Source organism: Eutrigla gurnardus (genome assembly GCF_963514095.1).
Source record: "Eutrigla gurnardus genome assembly, chromosome: 15".
NCBI lineage: Eukaryota > Metazoa > Chordata > Actinopteri > Perciformes > Triglidae > Eutrigla > Eutrigla gurnardus.
This window is the reverse complement of record NC_139938.1, coordinates 8190722-8211701: the sequence shown is the minus strand read 5'-3', so window position 1 is coordinate 8211701 and position 20980 is coordinate 8190722. Positions and strand designations below refer to the sequence as shown.

Here is a 20980-nt window from a genome sequence, read left to right as displayed (position 1 = left end):
TTCTATCGGTCATAAAGGGCATCTGGGGGAGGGAGAGACTGAGTGTGTGTGGGTGCGTGCATGTGTGTGTGTGTGTGTGTGTGCAGGAACCAAATAGTGCTCATCACCTGAAGTACTCCAGGAGTGCACTTAAGACATTTAAGATTTACCACAAAGTGCTCTGCTGAGGCTGCGTTTTATTAGTTCAGCACCAAAAGAAATCCTGACAAAATTGATTATATCACATTCATAACTTACCTTTTGTCTCGTGACATACCGAAGGTGCAAGGCCACACACACGTAATGACTCTTGAATTATGAAACTCAAGTACAATTTATAAAGTTTGTGTTGGAACAGCATGCACTGATTTAGAATCCCAACTTCATTCTCCAGCTGAGTAACTCTTCTTAGAAGAGCTCTGTAGGGTTGCTGTTAAATGTAATGATGAAGTGGGTAGTCTACTGGTGGTGAAGAGGCACATATACAACTATCGAACTGCCCACGACACTGTTTAATGCTTAGCAACTAATAAATAATCATAGCAAATTAATTTGCTTATAAATCACACTGGTTCCCTCCACAAAAAGACAATGGGTTTTGGAATATTGCAGAAAAGTAGCTTTGTTGGAAAGACATGTTTATGATACTTATAGCAAGAAAATCTTTCACTTGATCGGTGTGATGACAATGTGTTGACTCATTAAACCAATTGTTAACAACTGCCTTTTTGAAAGCTTTGATATCATAGAAGAACATGTTGATATATTTTATACCGGTGTTAACCACAGACATTATTTCACACATCCAAGCAAAAACCCACTGACTTTGAGACGAGGGGACAGGAAGTACAAATGATTTCCAGATTTTAGGACTCATTCCTGCACCCATCTATTGCCAATAAAGGTTCCCATTACCCTTTCAACAAGCTTATGTTAATTGCTGAAGCTCATCGCTAGCACTAAGCGCTAATACTAATTGCTAGAATGTTGACTGTTGTTAAAAAAGTGGTTTGGGGGTTCAGTACTGCTGATATATTTATTTTGTCAAACAACTAGACCTAGACCGCTGCATGAAATGAGAAAATGATGAGCAGAGAGGTTGGTTGGTAAAATATTTGTTCAGACTTTGGGCTTCCAATTATTCTGTCTTTTCTTCTTTGTTGTTGTTTTTTGACCTCAGACCCTGATTCTAAAATCATGAGATTGAAAAACTCCCTGTGACCAAAGTTCAAAGTAGCACTGAGGCAGCGATCTTGTTAACATACTCACGTCCGTCAGTCTGTCTCGGGAGCTGCTCCTGATGGACGGCTTGGACTCTCCGCTTACACTCTCGCTGTCGCTGTCCTTGCAGTTGTTCTGCCCCGGCTTCAGCTGCCAAACAACACACAGGAAGACCAAGGGTTAACAACATGAAGCAAAACTGTTAACAGTGCAGAGCTTTACTTGGATGGAGCAGACGAGGGAAGGCATCCCACAGATATCGGCTCATGAATATGTGAGAGCTGGCAGGGGCCGTGGCGCTGTCTCTGTAAATCTGTCATGTTTCGGAGCCTATTCAGTGGCCATCACTCCGCTTGCCAATGATAGACGCCATCTGATCTCGCAGTATGAAACTCCTCTCAGCCCACGAAATAGAGAACAGGGACAAAGACCCCTACAGAACCTTCAAATGGAGCCACTATCCTTTTCAAGCAGGCACCACATGCCGAGGCAGCAGGAGCTCAGTAAGTGTCATCCTCTAGACACTCACGCTCGAGATGCGGCGAAATGACGAGAATGAAGAGGACGTGCCAATCGGCGAGCATCTGAGGCCCTTCAAAATCTGTAGAACAATAAAAGGCTCCTGGGAGTGCGGAGCTGAGTGGAAGGAGGTGGGGTCTGTACTCCCTGTCCAAGTCTGCGATTGATGTCCTCTGAAGCTCCCATGCTGCTCCTTCCAGACCAGACAAACGCCGCAGGTTTCATTTCAAAGCACATAAAAAATGCTTTATGGGACAGTGCAGTCAACGGCCGCGCTGCCAACTAATAGGAAAAGCAGAGCGTGGCACACACAAAGGACTTGGACTAGAAGATGATGGCATCCTCCTTTCCCCTCTCTGTTCTGCTCTGAAGGGGAAGGTAAAGAGCTACACTGTGTTTTTCTTTTTTGCCTCTCCTTCAGGATTCTCTTTTCAGGTACGGGCCATCATTTAGTGCGATGAAAGGGCACGAGGTGTGGGAATACCAAAAGAACCCTTGAGTTGAGCGGGTAATTAAAATGAAAATGTTCCCTTTTCTGTAGCCATTAGCGGTGTGAAAGGAATCCTATTCCTTGGGAGGATTGCATGATGGGTGGAAGGCGGGTGGATTCGCCAGGGTGCTGAGTGTGATAAGAGAGTTTGAGCAGTGGGAATGCCTGACGGGCCGAGTCTGAATACGAGTGTGTGTGTCGGTGTGAGTCCATGTGGTCTGAGACCGGAGCGCACACACACACACACCGATGCCCTGCACTGTGATAGCACTAATTACCTCCAACACGTTTTATTCCCACAAAAACCAGGGGCGCATTCTCTCTCTTTTCCCTGTAAATGCCAGTTTGTCTGAGGGGAGTTTACATATTTTTAGAGAGAAAGGAGGGAATAATATCTCATCCGGCCTGGCCCACCAACGGATCCTTGAAGAAAGGGCGAGGGACGCTGTTTACGCCCCGGTCTGTGGCTCCTTCATCAAAACATGTTGACCTATAATATTTATTAACCAGCCTGTGTCCCTGTCGACAACACCGGGCAGTGCACACCAGCATACTCATGCATTTATGAATGTGCACACAAACACCTCACTGAACGCTGCTGCTGAATCACATATTCCCAGCCTAAAACCGTATATATGTTAAGATTATGAAGACTATAATCAGGCAAATGTGGGAGAGATATAGAGATTTGTCTTTTAATAATCAATGTGGTATCTCCCTGTCCTCGAGTAGTGAAACCACATCATCACATGGCCTGTATCCTGGCTTATCAGTGGGAAAGTACTCCATGAAATCAGAAATCTTGCACACATTTAAATCTGTGTGTAATGTCTGAAGAACATGTCTAATAAAGCCATTCCAATAAAGAGCGGCTCATCTTTCAGGGCTATTACATAGCTCGGGACCTGATTACACAGCTATTTGAAAACGTATCCCTCAGCTTGTTCCCTTTAATTTCCCCTTGAGCTCCCTTAAATTACTTCAGAGAATTGTGGGTGTTTTTTTTTTTCTTCTTCTTCTTCTTCCATGCGCTGTCTCCTTTCTGAGCCTCACATGATGGATTATTTTCTTTTTATGATGTGATTAATGGATGTCAAAAGCAAATGCGGGGACCGCTGGTGGTCAGTGCCATCTAAAAGTGAAGTTGAGACGTAATGAGCTGCAGTCTGATGATAAATCTAAATGAGAAGCCGGTGTGCGTGGGCAGCCTCTGTGACCTCTGCTCACCTGATCGCTCCAACATGTCGCTGCATGCAAGTCATTTTAATAGCCTTTTAAACCTGTAATGAAACGTGGTGCATTCACTGCATCCAGCACAGATGATGTAATAGCATAAAGTTAATTAATTAAGACGCAGGTTGAGGCATACGGATGTATTTATTTAATGACCTTACTGTATCAGCACAGTCTGGGTAACAACTGGCCCTGCGTGAAGATAACAGACAGATGGTTTTAATATTCCAGAGGCTAATTTCACAACAATTAAAGACACAGCGAGACATTAGCATCTAATGAAACATTTAAACTACTAGTAAGTGCATCTGCCATTAATTTCCACACAGTGAGGTCTTGTTTTCCTGCAATCTGTTCTGTGTTAGGGGAGAGGTTTTTTTCTTACCAGTCTGAGTTTAGTGAAGTAGAGAATCAACAACTGTTTTCAATCAGCAGTCAGCGTGAGGCTTTGGAAGAGAGCAGCCCAAACCTCAGCATGAAACAGTTCAGCCTTAAAGTATGAGAAATCATTTAACATTTTTTATACATGATTCTTTAAAAAAAACACAAAAAAAACTGCCATACTTTATTTGGATAATCCTGAGGTGACAACTGAACATCCCCGACGTGAAAAATAGATTAAGTCTGTGGACACAAGTGTTGGCCAAGTTACTTTATAAATGTAATGGATTACATATGACTATTACCTTCATTAAAAAGTAACACAATACTTACGATACAATATTACTGTGTAGAGTAATTCAGTACGTCCCATTATCTTCAACAAAATGGCCACAGAAGTACTACCAGGTTTATAAAATGGAAGAGGATAATGCTGGTTCATAGAGGGTGATCAAAGCACAGAAAATCATGTTTATTGTGGTTCATTATAAATCCACGGGGGGCCATATTGTATAATCGAGGCCGAGGTTTCTCTGGTAGGTTTTATTTCTATAATAACAGTAATTTAAAGTCGAGCTTAAATGAAAAATGTCTTTTTATCCCTTTGAGATCAAGTTTAACAATATATGGTGAACAAAATGTACAAAAACAATCTATTTCTTTGCATTTTTACATAAAAGAATCCAACATTTTATTCTTCCTGGAAAATAAAATATGACGCTGTTTACTTCAGTCAGTACCAACCAGTAATATCATTGTGAGGGAACTTTCTCTCGACCTGATTCCCTCAGTGTGAGATTAATACATGTCATCAGATGAGTCAGTTCCCTTTAATCTGAGTTATTAAGTGTCTGCTTCTCCAAGGTCACAAACAAGACACTATTGTGTCTCTTATGCTGAAAACAAAGTTCTTACCTTTAACCCAGACATAATTCACACGTCCTCAAGATAACTTCTTCTGTCCGGACAGAGGGCAGCCTTGGCAAGTTATTTAGACCATCAGGGTGAAAGTGAGAAGCATACAATAATATGGAATATTATGTAATCCATTCCCATGCATGTTGATCAGAGTCAGCTTATCTACCTCTTACATGCATGCAGGAGTGAGACTATGGTCACTATGGTTATGTGTTTGTCAATACACCATTCTTGATACATACTTGGTTTTCATAGCAGCCTCGATCTAACTCATCAGGACTAGTGCAGGTGTCTGTTTAGCTGGTGTAGAATGGCAGGAACATTGTTTTAATTACAATATTTGTTCAGCATCCATCATATTTGGTCCCACATTTTAAAACATAACCAGGCACCCAGGGGGAGGAGCATAGATAATGTTTTATTATGTTGTGGAGAGAAATATGTGTAATATCTAGAGTGTATGCCTGAAATGCTACCCAATGAAGACAGATGAGAAAAAAGACAAAAAGGTGTTCATTCATGAGGTCAGAAAGGGTCGTTGTCCCCCGGTCTCATAGCTCTCTGAAAATGTGGCCCCTGAACAGTAAAGTTGAATGGCCCTCCTCTAGATTCTGACAAATGGCTGAAGGCAAGCCTTTGACTGATTTTGGGGACAACCTTATAAAGGTGCAAATACAAAACATACAGATATAGTGTGTTAACAGTCGGACATAGAGTTCATCTGGAATAAAATGCTAATAGCCAGAGAAGCGAGCTCACTCTGTCTAAATATACAACATAGAAGCAAAATGACTTTCTCTTTAAAGGTCTACGATGGATTTCCAATAATGTGTCAGAAGATGTGTTGCCATTTCTCCACTCGTCTTGAACAACGCAGGATTCTTCTTATAGGTCTGAACATTCACTAACACCCCCCAAATGTTTAATTAGTCCGAGCACACATGCGGGACCAGTGGTGAGACATTGCTTTTCAACACGCCTATTGAAGGTCTGGCTGAAATAAACAAGCATCTTCACAGAAAACCTCACAGCAGCAAGATTGGAACTGCCAAAGGAAATACCAAAGGTGCTGTTGAATGTCACAAATACTTGTGTACCATTTTTATAATGGAAAAAGAATGTAATTAAAAAAACGACTGAATCAATATGGAATGTTTTCATTTCAGCCTTGTTGTTAGTGGAAGCGGAGAGCGCCGGTACTCTCTCCAGTCTGTCCACAGATCAGAGAGCAGAAACATTATGAAATATCTCATTTAACAACGCTCCCCATGAAAAGTGCACTAGAACAGCTATTGCAACATTGTCTTGAACATGTGGAGTCAATTATTTTCTCACTAACTGAAAAGTGCTCACCGTTGCCATAGTGGAATTTTACAAGTGTATTGACCTATTCTCAAGGGCTGCACTACAGACTCGACGCAATCAAGCACAAAAGTAGGCCTGCTAACGTTTCTAACCACAAAGGCCTTTTTAAACAGAGCCACACACAACCGACCTGCCCCGGCAACCCCCACATCTCTCATCCCTCAAAAAGAGAGAGAAAAATATAAGACGAAGAGAGAGCTGGGCTCCGTTTTCAGTACTGGCCTCAGTGGGATAGCCATCAGCTCCTGGTTTCCCTTAGTTACGCACAACAGCAGCTGCGGAGCTCGGCGGTAATAAAACCTGGAACAATTTAATGGCTTTTATTGTTCTTCTGCGGCTTTCAGAACAGCTAACCTGTCCTCTCAGGATCTGGCAGACAGAATCCCACTAGGACAGCAATGAAAGAGGATCTCATTTACCTAAAAGCGCTTATAAATTTTTAATTTGCTTTAACAAGTAAATTAACAAGTCCCTCATTTGGGAAGTTTTATGGCTGCTTGCCACTGAGGGAGAACAATGAAAGTTTTACAGATAATCCACTACCTAGGCTGTGTTGCTGATAATAAATTGTCTATTTCCTGCGGCACTGTCAAATCCCCTTGGTTTCCACTGACTACGCTTTGAATATCTCCTTTATGCTACCTTCAGAGGTCTATATACCAAGGCTATTAAAGTGCTGGGGAGCTTCACGACTCAGCAGTTAAAATGAACAACTTGAAGAATTCCTGTCGACTTTATACCGACGCCTGAGGAGGCGCCATTGCCAAACATTAGACCACATTAAGCATCGCTAATTATGGCCATACCAGCCTTTACATCACATCAGCCTCGCAGTGATCCCTTCTGGTAAAACCACGTTGGGCTGGCCGGCAGCAACAGTTGGAAACTGCTGGCCCTGTTCAACTGGCAGCCGGCTGGCTTCATCCGACAAGACTCTTATGTAAAAAAAAAAGAGGAGCCCAGGGTTCGTCAGGCCTGCGAGGGGGCGCCAATGAGCCTACGTCATTGTTCTGACAGTGGCTGTGTGGGCGAGCCCACCAGAGTGGCCTGGCTCTGACCCTGTGCTTGGCTCTGAGGCCCAGCTGCTTTAACTGCCACGGACAGGAGTCCCGCCCGGCCCTCTCGTCACCCATAACCCCCTCTGCCACCCTCGCTCACGGCCTGTCACTGAGCATCAGCGCTTGGCCTCAATCGCCCCGGATTTGTTTACTGTTGGCTCTGTGTGGAGCAAAGAAGTCATACTGTGTGAAAATAATTCTGCTTTATCCCCGTAGCTGAAGCATGGCTCTTTCATCACTGTGATTACAATGATATATTTAAAGTATTCGGCATGTTTATCCTACAGCCTACTGTTTGCCTGTGGATAAGATGCCACTTGCAGTCAGCCAGTGCGGCTGTCTTTATTAGATCCTAGGTATGTAACCATGGAGAAGCTCCATCTCCTTTCAATCCGCTAGCATCATTGAGCGACAGTGATCTCTGGCGACCTTGTCGGACATCATTTTTCTAGCAGGGGAGAGATCAGTGACGCCGAATGCACTCACTCCGACCAATCTCAGGCCACAGAGGAGGCTTTCAGCCTCTGTGCTGGAATGTGAAGCCAAAGCAAAAGATATGAAGCCACTAAGGACTAGTCACAGCAGCCACAGGGTGGGAGCATCCAGAGAGGAGGAGGAGGAGTGGGAAATGAAGGCTCGAGGGGGGGCGGGAGGAGGAGGAGGAGGAGGGGTAAACGTGGCTGAGAGCACTGTCTTGATCTCATCAGTCATCCTAAGGACTCCATTTCCTCCACCGCAGGCTGGAGGCTACGAGAGCTTGCGGCTGCATTTATATATTGCCATAAATCTCTGATCTATGACGACATTACAGACAAATCAATATGCTTTTAACATCCATCCTCTGCCCTGCGTCGCAATCACCCTTCTCCCTTCTCACAAATGGTCGTATAATGCTGTAGTCTGGTGGATTGAGTTATGGGGACAATTCCCAGATTTAATAATGAACTGAGCAGGTGGAGAAAAAGAGTGTGGTGGTGGTGGTGGTGGTGGGGAGGGGGGGGAATGAGCAGCGGGAGACCTCTACTCTCTCAGATCATATCTGAACATCTTGTTATAGTAGCCCCGCGTGGCAGTAAAATAACCTTCCAGCCCACTTTACGCACCTCCAATTTCCTCAGCTCTAACTTTCCCCATGTACAGCAGGCAAAAGGCAGACCAGGAGAATACCATTACGAGATTCCTTCCCAGAATGCAGCGGGAAACGGAGAGAGGAGGGTGCTGGGGCGAGGGGGAGGTCAAAAAGACCCCTCTAGCTGCTCGGTTGAGCGCTCATCACCACATAACTACTCATCAAAGAAATTTGCGTGCAATTAATTACACGATTCCCCAGCTCTTCAATCTGTGCTGCCGAGTCGTTACTTCAATATTGGCTTTCAGGGACCATCCAACTAAAGCCACAGTCAGTGTGCCAAATCACAGCTCCCGGAGCTGGGCAGCCTCAATAAAGCGAAGTACGGGGGGAAAGACGACAGAGAAAGAGCCCTCTCCTATCGGCTTGCAGGGGCTATCATTTCTCTTTTTTTATTGCCATTTATTTTCCTCGAGGAATTCACTGCCAGTATATTGGCAGGCCTTCCAGTAGATGGAGGCAATGAAATTTAGCGCAGACACTTAACACTGGGTCAAGCCTTGTGTGTGGCTCATGTGTGGTGGTAATATGATAGACAAACGCTTCTGGTTTAAGGGAGGGAGGGCTTTTTTTAGGTTACAGGAATAGCAGCCATACGTGGCTGAAGAAAAAGGGAAAAAAAACATTAGTGGACCCGTTCATAAGGAGGCAGGATATAAATAATAAAATAACATTTGTAAAATGGCAGAGCACTGTAGCCCCTCTGTGGCTATTTAAGAGAGACAACCTAAATAGGTCAAAGCTGTGTCATTATGCTAAACCCTGAGGCGTGAAAAAGCTACTGGCTTAAAAATAATACAGTAAATACAGCTAGAAAACATACAAGCTAATTGAGCTTAATTAAAAGACATTCCACTCAAATCCTTGGGAGAAAAGGCCACTCGATAAACACGTAATTTAAATTCATTTACATCCACTCTGCAACAACACATGAGAACGACTGCGATTGCATCTTACACACATTAGTGGTAATTGTAGCAAATCAGACACGGGCTGCACTTAGTGGCTAAAGTACTACGTTAACATTTAAAGATTAAACGTGAGCTTCAAATGCTTTCTATTCAATTAGGAAAACATTCCATCATTGACTCATATCATCACCTTACCTGTGAATATCAGTGCTTATAACTGTTAGCATATCTGCAGTGAGTTCTCATCCAGGTACGGTATTTAATTACCCAGTGGACATTAAAGGTTCTCTTAACGATATGCAGTGTTAATATAGCAGCAAACAACTATTTGCAATGTAAATATATAGTGTAGTGATGTCTTCCTGAGCAGACAATGAAGTCACTCTCCCTCTGTGTGTGTGGTAATCAGTGTGCTGCTACAGCTGATGACGCCGCCCCGACCCGCGTTGTCGTCATGGAAGCGTATCACTCGTTCTCCCTACCCAGGTTAACACTGTTAGCTCTGTCAGCACTGTTAGCTGCTCGCCACCGGCTCAGTCATCGCCATGTTGTGGGCGTTTTAAGGCACCCCTGAATCACAGATATACTCTGAAAGCTGTATAGACCTCTTTAAAAGTGAAGGTCATGGATTAGCTGATCTCTGGTCAGCAGGTGGCTAGAGTGCGTGACTCTAATACATAAATGAGCGTCCGTTGCATTCGAGCCCTTTAAAAACGAGTTCATATAAAGCTGATCAACCTGTCACTGCCAAGGTTAGCGCTCTGTATTTTGCAATATAGAAGAGTTAAAGTGTCTGCTGCTCAGTCATCGTTCCTCGACCTCATAATGTTTTCCATTGAGGTCAAGGAAGAAGGAGAGGTCAAAAGGACTCAGGAAAATACAGCCGTTGTGCCATCAGAGTCCCACTGCACTTATGGCAGATGTATTGTTTAACGCAACTATGTTTAAAACAAATTACCGGTAGTACATTTACAAACTTGATGCGGTAGAATTCAGTTAAGCATCCTTGCACAAAACAGAATCACTCTTCCTGAAAATGTTTTCAATTAAACAGCAATGGTGGATGTTATTGGCGGCTGAATGGTGCTTTGTTTTAAATGTTGGTGCAGCAAGGAATGGTGGGACGGCATTATCTGCTCTCCTTTCATAAAGGATGGTCCAGTATGCGTAAGGAGATAAGCAGAAATAATTATTTGCAGCAACCACGGATCGCCATTGACGCGGCTTTTCGCTGAAAGAAGAGAAAGGACCAAATGCAGACAAACATGCCATGTTACTGCTGCTGCTCACGTTTGTAAAATACCATCTGACGTCATAAATATGCATAAACAGCTTTTGTGTAATTACTCCCACTGCAGGCTGGGGGAGACAAAACTGTGCTGCAGATTTAACAGCCTAGCACTGACTGTGGAGCCGCCCATAATGGACTGGTGAGGTAAACCCACAAGAATGATAGCGTCTCACTTTACCTGCATTCGGCTCCATCTGCCCTGCTATTTGGGGGATTAGAGGGGGCTGTAAAATCTGATGGCAGGATATACATTTCCTATTTGGCTGACCCAGGGTGTCCTCCCGGGGCCGGCGCAGTTATCAGTAATCCCTGCTGTAAACGTCCTCATTTAGCCACCTTACTGAAATTCACATCTGCCGTTATCAACTCATAAAACAAGACAGTGCTGTGCTCCCACCGTATTAATAGCAGCCCGAGTTCGCCCGCTTTGTGACGAGTATGCTAGAAAACATCTGCTCTGGCTGCTGTAGCAGACCCGTAATGGGACACAGCGAAAAGCCAAGGGCAACAAAAACTCAGCTAAACAACATGATTGTAATTGAAATAATCAGGACTTCCGAGACAGGAAGTAGCTCGCATGAAATACAACAACACTCTGTACGTCTCTGATGCAGGATGGAACATATCGCCATGATGATGACTAGAATATTGGCCATTAACATTTTAGTGGAACCACATTGACGGTGTACTTGACTCCCTTTCATCTGACTGGTCGTAAAAATGCAGCTGCCCATAATGGGCTGGTGACAGGCTGGGGATCTCACAGAAAGAACACTTTGCATTCTTTCATTGCTGCCTTTGTGTGCCGTTGGAAACGTCGCTGTTGCGAGGCGAGCACATGTGAAGGATCCAACGACGGGAAAGTGAACGTTTTCTGCCCCCCATAATGTGAGAACTGAATATTAATTTACATATTAAGCTACATCATTCAACAGTCACTGTTAATAATTCACACTTCTTTAATTAAGTCAGAATTAGTCATGTGTAAATGCATCTGTGTTGTTGACAAATTTGTTCCAAGAAGCCTAATCTCTTAAAAACAACACTGCCAAAAGCTGCCATTGCTACAGTGTCTGTTTTGGCCATAGTTTGACCACTTGCAATAATTATAATGAGATTTAAACTGTAGATATAACTCACCTTGAAGAGGACACTTCACAGAGCACAGTGTGCTATTTGTTCAGTTACATAAAAAAGTATATAATATATATATATATAAATATTAAAAGCAGATGGGAGATAAATATTTGGATGTAGAAATGACACGTTATTGGATGGCATAATGATCATATCATCAGTTATGGCATGAAGAACAGAATTGTCCAAGGTGTATAAAAAGAAAAGCTTCAAAAACCTTTGCTAATCCATTTCAGATTTGCAGAGGAGAGAATGAGTAAAATTACTGGAGTGAATTTGAAATGAACTAAAACTCTAGCTTTATATAACTAAGTGTCCAATTCTGAGCTCGGCACACTGGTTGATGTGAATCGGTTGGAGGAGTTTGCAGCAGAACAGAAGCGACTGTATCAGAAAAAAAAAACACACACTCTGGGCTTTAAAAATGATCAAGGACATTCAACAATTATGAGACAACTATCTACACAGGATTCCAGCTGAAATGCTATTTCAGCAATGGCACTTAAAAAGTTGGAATAACTTTGGAAAGTTGGAGCTGCTTGAAAGGCCTCTGTGCAGCAGCAGTAACTAGGGCGCATACTTGTAGTATAGTTCAATCAATGATGGTCTTATACAAGAAGGAACACTGCCACTCTATTGTCTCTAAATACTACATGATGACTACTACTACTACACACTTCATCCAATGTCACGGCTTCACTGTGGAAAGAAAGGAAGTCATGCGTTATGATTAGGCCCACAGCCTTGATAATAGCAGACCTGACAGCATCCAGCAATGAGTACGCTGCTTGTAGGAGCAGCTTCCCCACATGTGTGTATGATATATTACAACACACAGGGGACCTGTTACATATCAGCCTAGTTCCACATCACTTGCCTTAAAGAGAGTCTATTCAGGTGCTTTAGTGCTCTTATTTATGTTGAGAATTACAGGGAGATCGAAATCTTGTCAGTTTTTTTTCCTCCTCTGACAAGTCGTGTTTTCAGCAGCTATCAGTGATCTTGGCAAGGCAAAAGAATTACTCCATGACCCTCTTTGCAAGCCATGCCCTCGCTCTGTTTGTGTTTTGGTCTGGGCTTCCTCTAGCGAGTAATGGACTTCCTTCAACTCATAAATCACACTTGTACAGCCCTTTTGATTTTTTCTGCTTTTCTTCCACCATGTTTTTGTTAAGTGTTCCACATCTTTGTTCGCGTGAAGCTATTTTCTGTCACAAAACGCAGCCAGACAATGCTGGGCCCTCTTCCTCCTGTTCTTGGAAAGGCACTTTTACAGGCGCTGAGGGCCAAAAATGTCAACCACAGGAAGGCAATTATGAGAGTAAAATTACTTCCTTACTGTTATCAATCCACTCTGTGAACCCAGGGAATGGTTAAAAGCCACCGTGAAATAGGGCTCAGTTAGAGTTTTCTCCTGGGTCCCAGCCAAGGCTGCTAACCTTGCTATTAAGGGCCCCGACAAGCTTTGTCAATGCAATCTGCTGAATGCCTTGAGTGACACGCGATCGATATTCTCCACTCTCCCGGGTCATCACCAGTGACAGAGGCCTAAGTAATAATACAGCTCTAGCTGCCTCTCTAACTTAAATGCTTCCACTGCCACAATATTTCTTTTTTTTTTTTTTTTTTTTTGGTCTCGGGGCTTGCGAGCTAAATTTTCTGCTATGATCGAAAGAGGAAGATATGGAAGGTGGGAGGGGAAGGGGGGAGGGTGGAGGTGTGTGGGGTTGTGAGGAATTGCTAGGTGTCTGGATGGATGCTGGCGAGGGTAGTGAGTGTGGCTGGCCGAGGGAGGGGGTGGTGGTGGGGGGGGGGGCTCTGATAAATCGAAAATGACTGGCTGCCGAGTTGTAATCTGCCAGCGTCGAGCGCCCTGTAGCAACAAGCCAAATGAAAAAGCACGCTGACAGGCCGGAGAGATGGAGGGCCTGCGGTAGATTGCGGGGAGAAGATGGAGCGAGGGGAAGAGAGAGAGAGGGAGAGAGGAGGAGGAGGAGGAGGAGGAGGGGAAACAGGCAGCGCAGCAAGGAATTGTGGGGGAGACGTTTGTGTTTATTCCAGTGCACGGAGGTGTCAGGACACGGTGAAGGAACGGGAGCGTGTTGTTGCAGCCGGTAAATAAAGCTTCTGTACACTCACTCACTCACACACACACACGCACACACACACACACACACACGCACACACACACACACACACACCATCGGAAAACATAAGAATCCCATTACATTTTCTAATAGGTCTAATATAAACATGAACAGTTGGCAGTGTTGCACAGCCCATCAAGACCTGTCAATTAGCTGTAGACTGAAAATGTGTTTTATGACTTGATATGATGCGTGTGTGTGTGTGTGTGTGTGTGTGTGTGTGTGTGTGTACAGCGGGCTTGTAAATCTCTTGTTATATGCTTTCTTTGCATTTTGCATGAATGCCATTTGAAAGGGATGCGTGCGCACAAGCGGCCGACACACACAGAGGCAGCTGTCGTGTCCTTCACGAGCAGGTGATTCGAGCTCCAACATCAAAATCCAACGCAAGAGCTCCACCTACTGCAAGTGCCTCCTCTGTGCCCGTCTTCTGTGGTTCAGGCAGCGGGGCGAGCTCTGGGAAAGCAGCAGCAGCAGACGGCTGTCCGTGTACAGCTCATTTCTACCCATTCCATTAAATTCCAAAGTAACCTTTCTCCTTGAGCGTTAGTGGCAGCGTGAGTAAAAGCCAATCCAGACAGGGCTAATAAAGGAGCAGTCCAGCCTTGTCTGGGAGCCTGATACCATGTCAGCTGCGATGAGAGCTAGGAGCTAAGCCCACTCTCCCCTCCCCAGTATTAAGCGTGCAAGCCTGGTGCCTGTTAAGCAGGGTCTTGCAGGAGCAGGGCCTGAGAGAAGGAGTCAGTCTGCCTCACACTCTGCCTGCCTAACAGGCCTGCAGGACCTGAATACACAACAGCACTCCCTCGCAAAAATGCAAGGTCAATTCAGCAGCGGTGAGCCCAGGACAAGAGGACCGGCATTGTAATTGGGAACTCAATAAAGCTCACGTGGAAGACAAGGTAAGAGGATTCTGGCAGATCCCACCCACCAGGACCACCGAGAACCCGGAGCAAACAATCTGTCTGCACATCCATCCACAACCCGACACAGAGTTTACACATCTACATCAGATGAGCCGCATATATTCAGAAATCACTAGTGGCACAGCGTGGGGCCTGATGAATTCACAAACAGCAGGAAATAGCGAGAGTGTATTTTCAACAGAATTATCTGCCGCTCTTTGTCTGTTTATCCATTGCCGTCCCCCCCCCCCACCCCAGCCCAGCAAGGCAACAGGGGCCTTGAATCTGTAAAGGCTGCATCCCTCCTCCCCCTGTTTCATTTGCAGACCCGTGGCTCACAGTCGGACTGTCGCAGAGAAAAGCCATCTCCATCACAGCATGGCTGCTGTTTCAGGGCAATGCCGATCTGCTGCATGCACCCCGACTTCCCGCGCTCCCACTGGGCTATTCAGGAAATCACGGCTGATACCGAGCCGTTTGTCTCCCTTTTGTGCTCACCGCTGGACGCAGCACGACACGAAAAAAAAGAAAAAAAAGAAGGGAAAGAAATGGGAGCATGTTTTTTTTCCCCTCCTGAGGAAACACAAAATTATTTCTGTAACTCTCCGTGTGGCAATTTTGGTGAAAAGCACACACACACACAAAAATGAAAATGAATAAAAAACACAATTTAAATGCCAGACGCTGCAGGAGTGGAAGTCTGCCTGTGGCTTTCTGACGTTGCTGGGGAAAATTGGGTTCTCAGCCGGAGGTTTATCACTTAAAACTTCAGGCATTTTCCGGAACAAAACTGGTGTAATCATTTCAAATGGGCCAATATGAGATGAAGACTTTATATAAGCAGCGCAACAATCCACCGAGGTCTAATCAAAGAAATGCTGAACGAAGTAATGTGGGAGTTATACTTTGCATTTCTATGGCAGCTTTTGTGCGTTGAACTACATAGACTGTTGATGGCAGGAGCACTGCAGAGACAACCCAGGAACCAGGAGCACAGACTCATCAGTGCAGAGATGCTAGCGTTAGCTGCAGCACACATAGTCCTCAGTCACAATCAACTCCTCTGCCAAACAACAGCAGGTCAAAGAGGCAGCTCTCACATACTTATGGTTAATGAGCAATAAAAAAAGGGGGAAATCTGCATCACAAGACCTTGTCCACCTTGGCGGCTGATAAGACTACTTCAGAGCAAAGTGACTTGCTGTTTGGAAAGGGATGAGACTGTTCCTGTGTTTCCAGATAAGTCATGATGAGTGTGGAATTTGTTTTGGGTCAGCCAACGTTCTTCAGGCCGACTTAAGACCTGACTGCAGGCTCACCTGCCTCCATGATAACACTGACGTAAGCTCGCAAGATTACCCACGTTTTCTCAGATAAGCTTCCATCACGCTCCGACAAAGACACAACACACAACCATGACCCGAAACAAACCCTTCTCCACCAGACTTTCTGCTGAGTTCAAGGCTGTGAGGCATTAAAACATTATTCCTGATGGTGTTTTTGCACCTGCACGGTGTCAGCTTGAAGTGAAAAACTACTATTTCAACAGAATTAACAAAAACAGGACCCCAGCTTGTGTCTCCGAACAGCTGCACCGTAACAAAGTGAGACAACGCTCAGACAGCATCGCAGTTTCAAACAGTGTAAAGGTACTTGTATTATAAATTATGGAGGAGCTCAGTGAATGCAAATGAGGACTATACAAGGCTTACTTTCAATCCGGAAGACGAAGGGGAGAAGCGAGGCAGAGACAACATGCAAAGCTGGGTACAATCTTAAAAGTAGTAGAAAGCGCTGGGGGTTTGGGTGAGAAATGCTTTTACTTGCCTGCAGTCTCACAGGAGAGCACAATGTGAGCCAAAGAACAAGGCTGAAACAAGCATCCACTGCATTTAAAAGCATCCTTTCAACAATGCCTCTCATCTAAACTTTTTTTCCCCCAGTCTTTTTCCTGATAACTCTTCATTTACAATTGTCTGTATACACTGCTCTTCATGAAAGGACGCGGAGCATTTGTAGGCCAGAAAGACTCAAGTGTGGGCTCCGACGAGCTAATGTCAAAAATCCCCCGAGCCGTCTTTTAAACACGGGGGTAAATAATTCAGCACAGCCTGAACAAAGACTGAATCTGAGCGAGAGCGCTGGGTTCTCTGGTGAGCGCTGCACTTTCTTTCCACGTCCCACAAGAGGGAACAATGACGCGGACGCTTCCCTCTGTTCGTGACGGAGACTTTTCCTGCTGTATTTGGAGCTTTCCGGGTTGGTATTCTACTGCTGCGGCTTCACTCAGACCCTTGTGTCTTTCTTCCCTGACGGAGAGCTGCAGCACAGCAGCCTGTCGCCCTTCTGATGACCTGTGGGTGGTGCTACATGACAAGACATCATGAGGAGGAAGAGTGGAAGGAGGAAGGCAGCAGAAATGACTGGAATATAACATAGTCGAATTAGATTATAAGAGTGGATGTAGTAGACACACACACACACACACACACACACACACACACACACACACACACACACACACACACACACACACACACTCAACCCACTACCATTCTATGACGAAGGCATCAAAGCAAACAGAAGGCTCCCCCACAGCCTGCAGCCAGTGGGTTGTATGAGTTTGTTCCTACATTACATACTAAATATCAACTGCAGTTAGCATAACGCACCCAAATGTGGACAGGAGGAGTGAATCTAGTAGCGCTGCATCGTGGGTAACGTGGGCATGTTCAGGTATTGAAGAAGAACGGATGCAATAAAAAATATGAGATATCTGGGTTTTGCAGCATTAATTTCATCTTGATAAAAGATGATAAGTGTCAAGAAAAAAACACATTGATCTGCACTAGAAGGAATGTTCTCATCCCACTGACAGATTTCTAATTTTTTTAAATTCACTGAGAGTATTTTGCTAAAAACGTTTAAGTTGTTTTTAATCACGTTTATTTATGTCAGGTTATTGTAATGAAATAGAAGCAAATTAGAGTAGTGGAGTACACATGCAGCTACTGTCGTAATGTTCAGTGGTGATTCGTGGGCTAGCACATGGTGTTCATGAGCCACTTGTCATAGTAGCACATCCTAACAATATTGACAATGAAATATATCAATAAAACCAGTCCTTCTGTCGCAAAACGTCATGTAATTAAGAAAACATTTTGCTGTGTGAGTAACGGAAACAAGTGTAAACAAAGTAGGTAGTCATCTGACGTTCTTTTCCGGAAGCATCTAGAAGTGTAAAGTTGATATGACTCCATTGACCAAATGAAATTACATTATTTATTTATTTTGGGCATGTCAGTTAAATAAATTGAATACAATTACAGATTTCTCTGGGTTTCAACAATGTTGGAAATATTTGGGATACTGTAAATACACAACCCACCAAAAATAAATAATAAGTCTAGTAGTTTTTAGTTACATATTAAACCTTAAAGAAAAATAAAATACATTAAGGGAAATGCAAAATGGCTTTTCAAAATGCATTTCTTCATGATACAGTAGATTAACCTCTGCCAGTTTGGCTTCTGGCAAAGACATCATGAATTAAGGACATAAATGAGCCCACGCAGTCCAAATTAAATGTTAAATACTCCACATCCTGTTTGCAGACCAGAGGAAAACATTGAACTCAGGACATCGTATCCCACGATGGGAGAACCTCCATCTCGTTTTGTTTGTTTTGTTGTTGCCTGTTCTACTTTCCTGAAGACGACACCTACAGTTTTGAAGGGAGTCCGCTCTCACTCCGATCTCTCTTCTCATAACAGACGAGGTAACTCGGCTGGTAGCCTCTGGCGGGACTGGGACTCGGTTCAAAGATTCCCAGAACTCTGATTAAAAATACACAATGGATCTTTTTTAACTTCCAAGGCTAATAATTGATGAACACAAAGGCCCTCTTGAATTTTCTATGTGAAAGACTCGCTGACATTAGAAAGGTTCACTGATTCGGAGCTTGTAGACCCCCCCCCCCCCCGACCCCCACACACACACACACACACACACACACACACACACACACACACACACACACACACACACACACACACACACACACACACACACACACACACACACACACACACACACACATCTTTCTGCTCTCCATCTCCTAGTAGCTGTGGGCTAATTGCAGCGATTTCAGATGATTGTTATTAAAAACAGGCGAGCCACGGCGCTTTGCGAGCACAATCCCCTGGAGGAGAGGCCCCGTCACACCGGGAGCGCCCGTGAATCCTAATGACTGCAATCAGGGCCTTGCAAGAGAGCGAGGACGCCTTTGTTTTCTCCGACGCTGTGAAGGAGGCGAAGAGATACGCACACACACCAACACACTTCACCGCTCTTCAGGATGAATAAACCTGAAGAGAACAACAACAACGGCGGCGGCGGCGCTGCAGTGTACACGCCTGAGCGGCTATTCAAGGAGGCACCCGGACAATCGCATACAAAACTGCAACAACTGCAGCAACTCAGACACTGACACAAAACACCATGTTTTATTTACATCCGAGGTTCTGTGTGTCAAGAGGCTTCATTAAGCATGAAAGAGGACGTTTAAATCCCTGTAACTGGTAGCAACACCACAACATGTAAGTGGAGGCTCAGCAGGAAACAGAATGCTGTACATTACTCTGCTCCCTATAACTCCAAGCACTTACACTTCATGTCCAGGTATTAAACTTGAAAACATCTCTGCAAACTTCAGTTAGAGTGAATGAATGATCGTGTCATCATGAAGACAGAAACGGTGTTCATTAAAGCAAACCCCATCTTTCCAGAAAACATCGACATATCTTACTATTCAAATACTTTAAATCATGCTGCTTGCTGCTGATTTTTCTTTTTGATGGGGTTGAGTTATGTAACTTATATTTCAGGATCAGTTTGATGAAGCTTTATCAAATAATTCAATAAATGACTTTGATTTATGAAGCTCTGTTCATTTCTGTAAACGGTTTGTTTTTCCTGCCTACTAATAACTGTGACAGCACGCACGCACACACACACACACACACACACACACACACACACACACACACACACACAGTTAACAGTAGGAGTCTGCAGTAAGTACCACGGATTTGTGATTAATTAAATTGTGACTAAATCAATTCTAGTTCCCCAGCAGGGTTGGATGTGACGCGAGGCAGCGGGCAGCACAATGACCAGCAACACCAACAGTTATCTGATACAATTACAACATGCACATGACAACACACGGCAATCAGCACAAAGCATAATGAGACACACAGTGCTCACTTCCAAGGAGTTAAAGGAGAGTGGCCGGGTCCAGCCGGTGATCAATATCAGGGCTATCTGCTGAGTTTGGATTTATGATAATCCATGCGTAGGCGGAGTGGAGCAATGAGGAAATGCATAAACACAGCAGATAAGTGGCCAGCCTCGGTACAGACAGTTGACTTTGTGAGCTGCAGTTTGAGGGAATACACAGGTCTGACTGAGTCAGTGATCAATCGATCACGGAGGTGAAAATGCCAGCAGGGGAGCTGTGCTTTGACTTGATCAATCAGCATCCTGTCGGCAAGAGAATAAGACGATGCCTGCGTTTAAAGCAAGACAGTGAGAGACGCTTTACTCCATAGTTCCCCATCCTGTCACTCATATCTTATTTTTCTGCACACAGTCGAGGACTCTGGCTTTCCGGTCCTCCACACCCTCGCAGGAGTGAGCAGAAAGCAGAGAGGAACCACAGACGGCAGCGTTAGAAGCCAGGAGTTTAATAAAGCGAGAAACTAAATGTTTCACTGCACTTGCACCCCCGCGCTCCTTCGGCAAACATATCTGGTTACAGCCTCTTGGTGACACTGAGACCTGTCAGCCTCTGTCAGACGGTCCAGACCCTCAGCGGGCCGTGGGAGCGAGCAGGGGGACGCTGTTTGTTGTCCGACGCTCCGTCGCCTTCCTGCAGCAGCACAGGAGGCTGCTAGCGAGAGCATTTCACAGCATGGCCGCATGCAAATCAGCTCTCACACAGACAAGCACACAAACACACACACACACACACACACAGAGAAAAAAACAGGACCTGTGGGCAGAGGGTCCTCCACAACATTGTAGCCCCCTCCCTGCACATGCATAATGCATAAGAACATGTAAATACGTTATTCCGCGCATGCATTAATGATCATGGAGAAACTCGCCGTCTAAGCACAAGGGCAATTAATAAAAGATGTAGCGCAGATAAAGGCCCATACCTCCCCCGTCTCCTAACCCCCCCCCCCCCCCCCCCCCCCACCCTCCCCCCACCACTTGATCCGCTGAGACAC

At 44.7% G+C, this 20980-nt stretch overlaps 1 protein-coding gene across 1 annotated transcript in view; it reads right to left on the bottom strand.

Annotated features, from left to right (window-relative positions):
- Positions 1–20980, bottom strand: part of auts2a (activator of transcription and developmental regulator AUTS2 a) — a 305216-nt gene that overhangs the window by 168709 nt on the left and 115527 nt on the right. Inside the window, 1 exon segment of the mRNA XM_084028332.1 lies at positions 1249–1350. Coding sequence (XP_083884458.1) covers positions 1249–1350 — 102 coding nt within the window.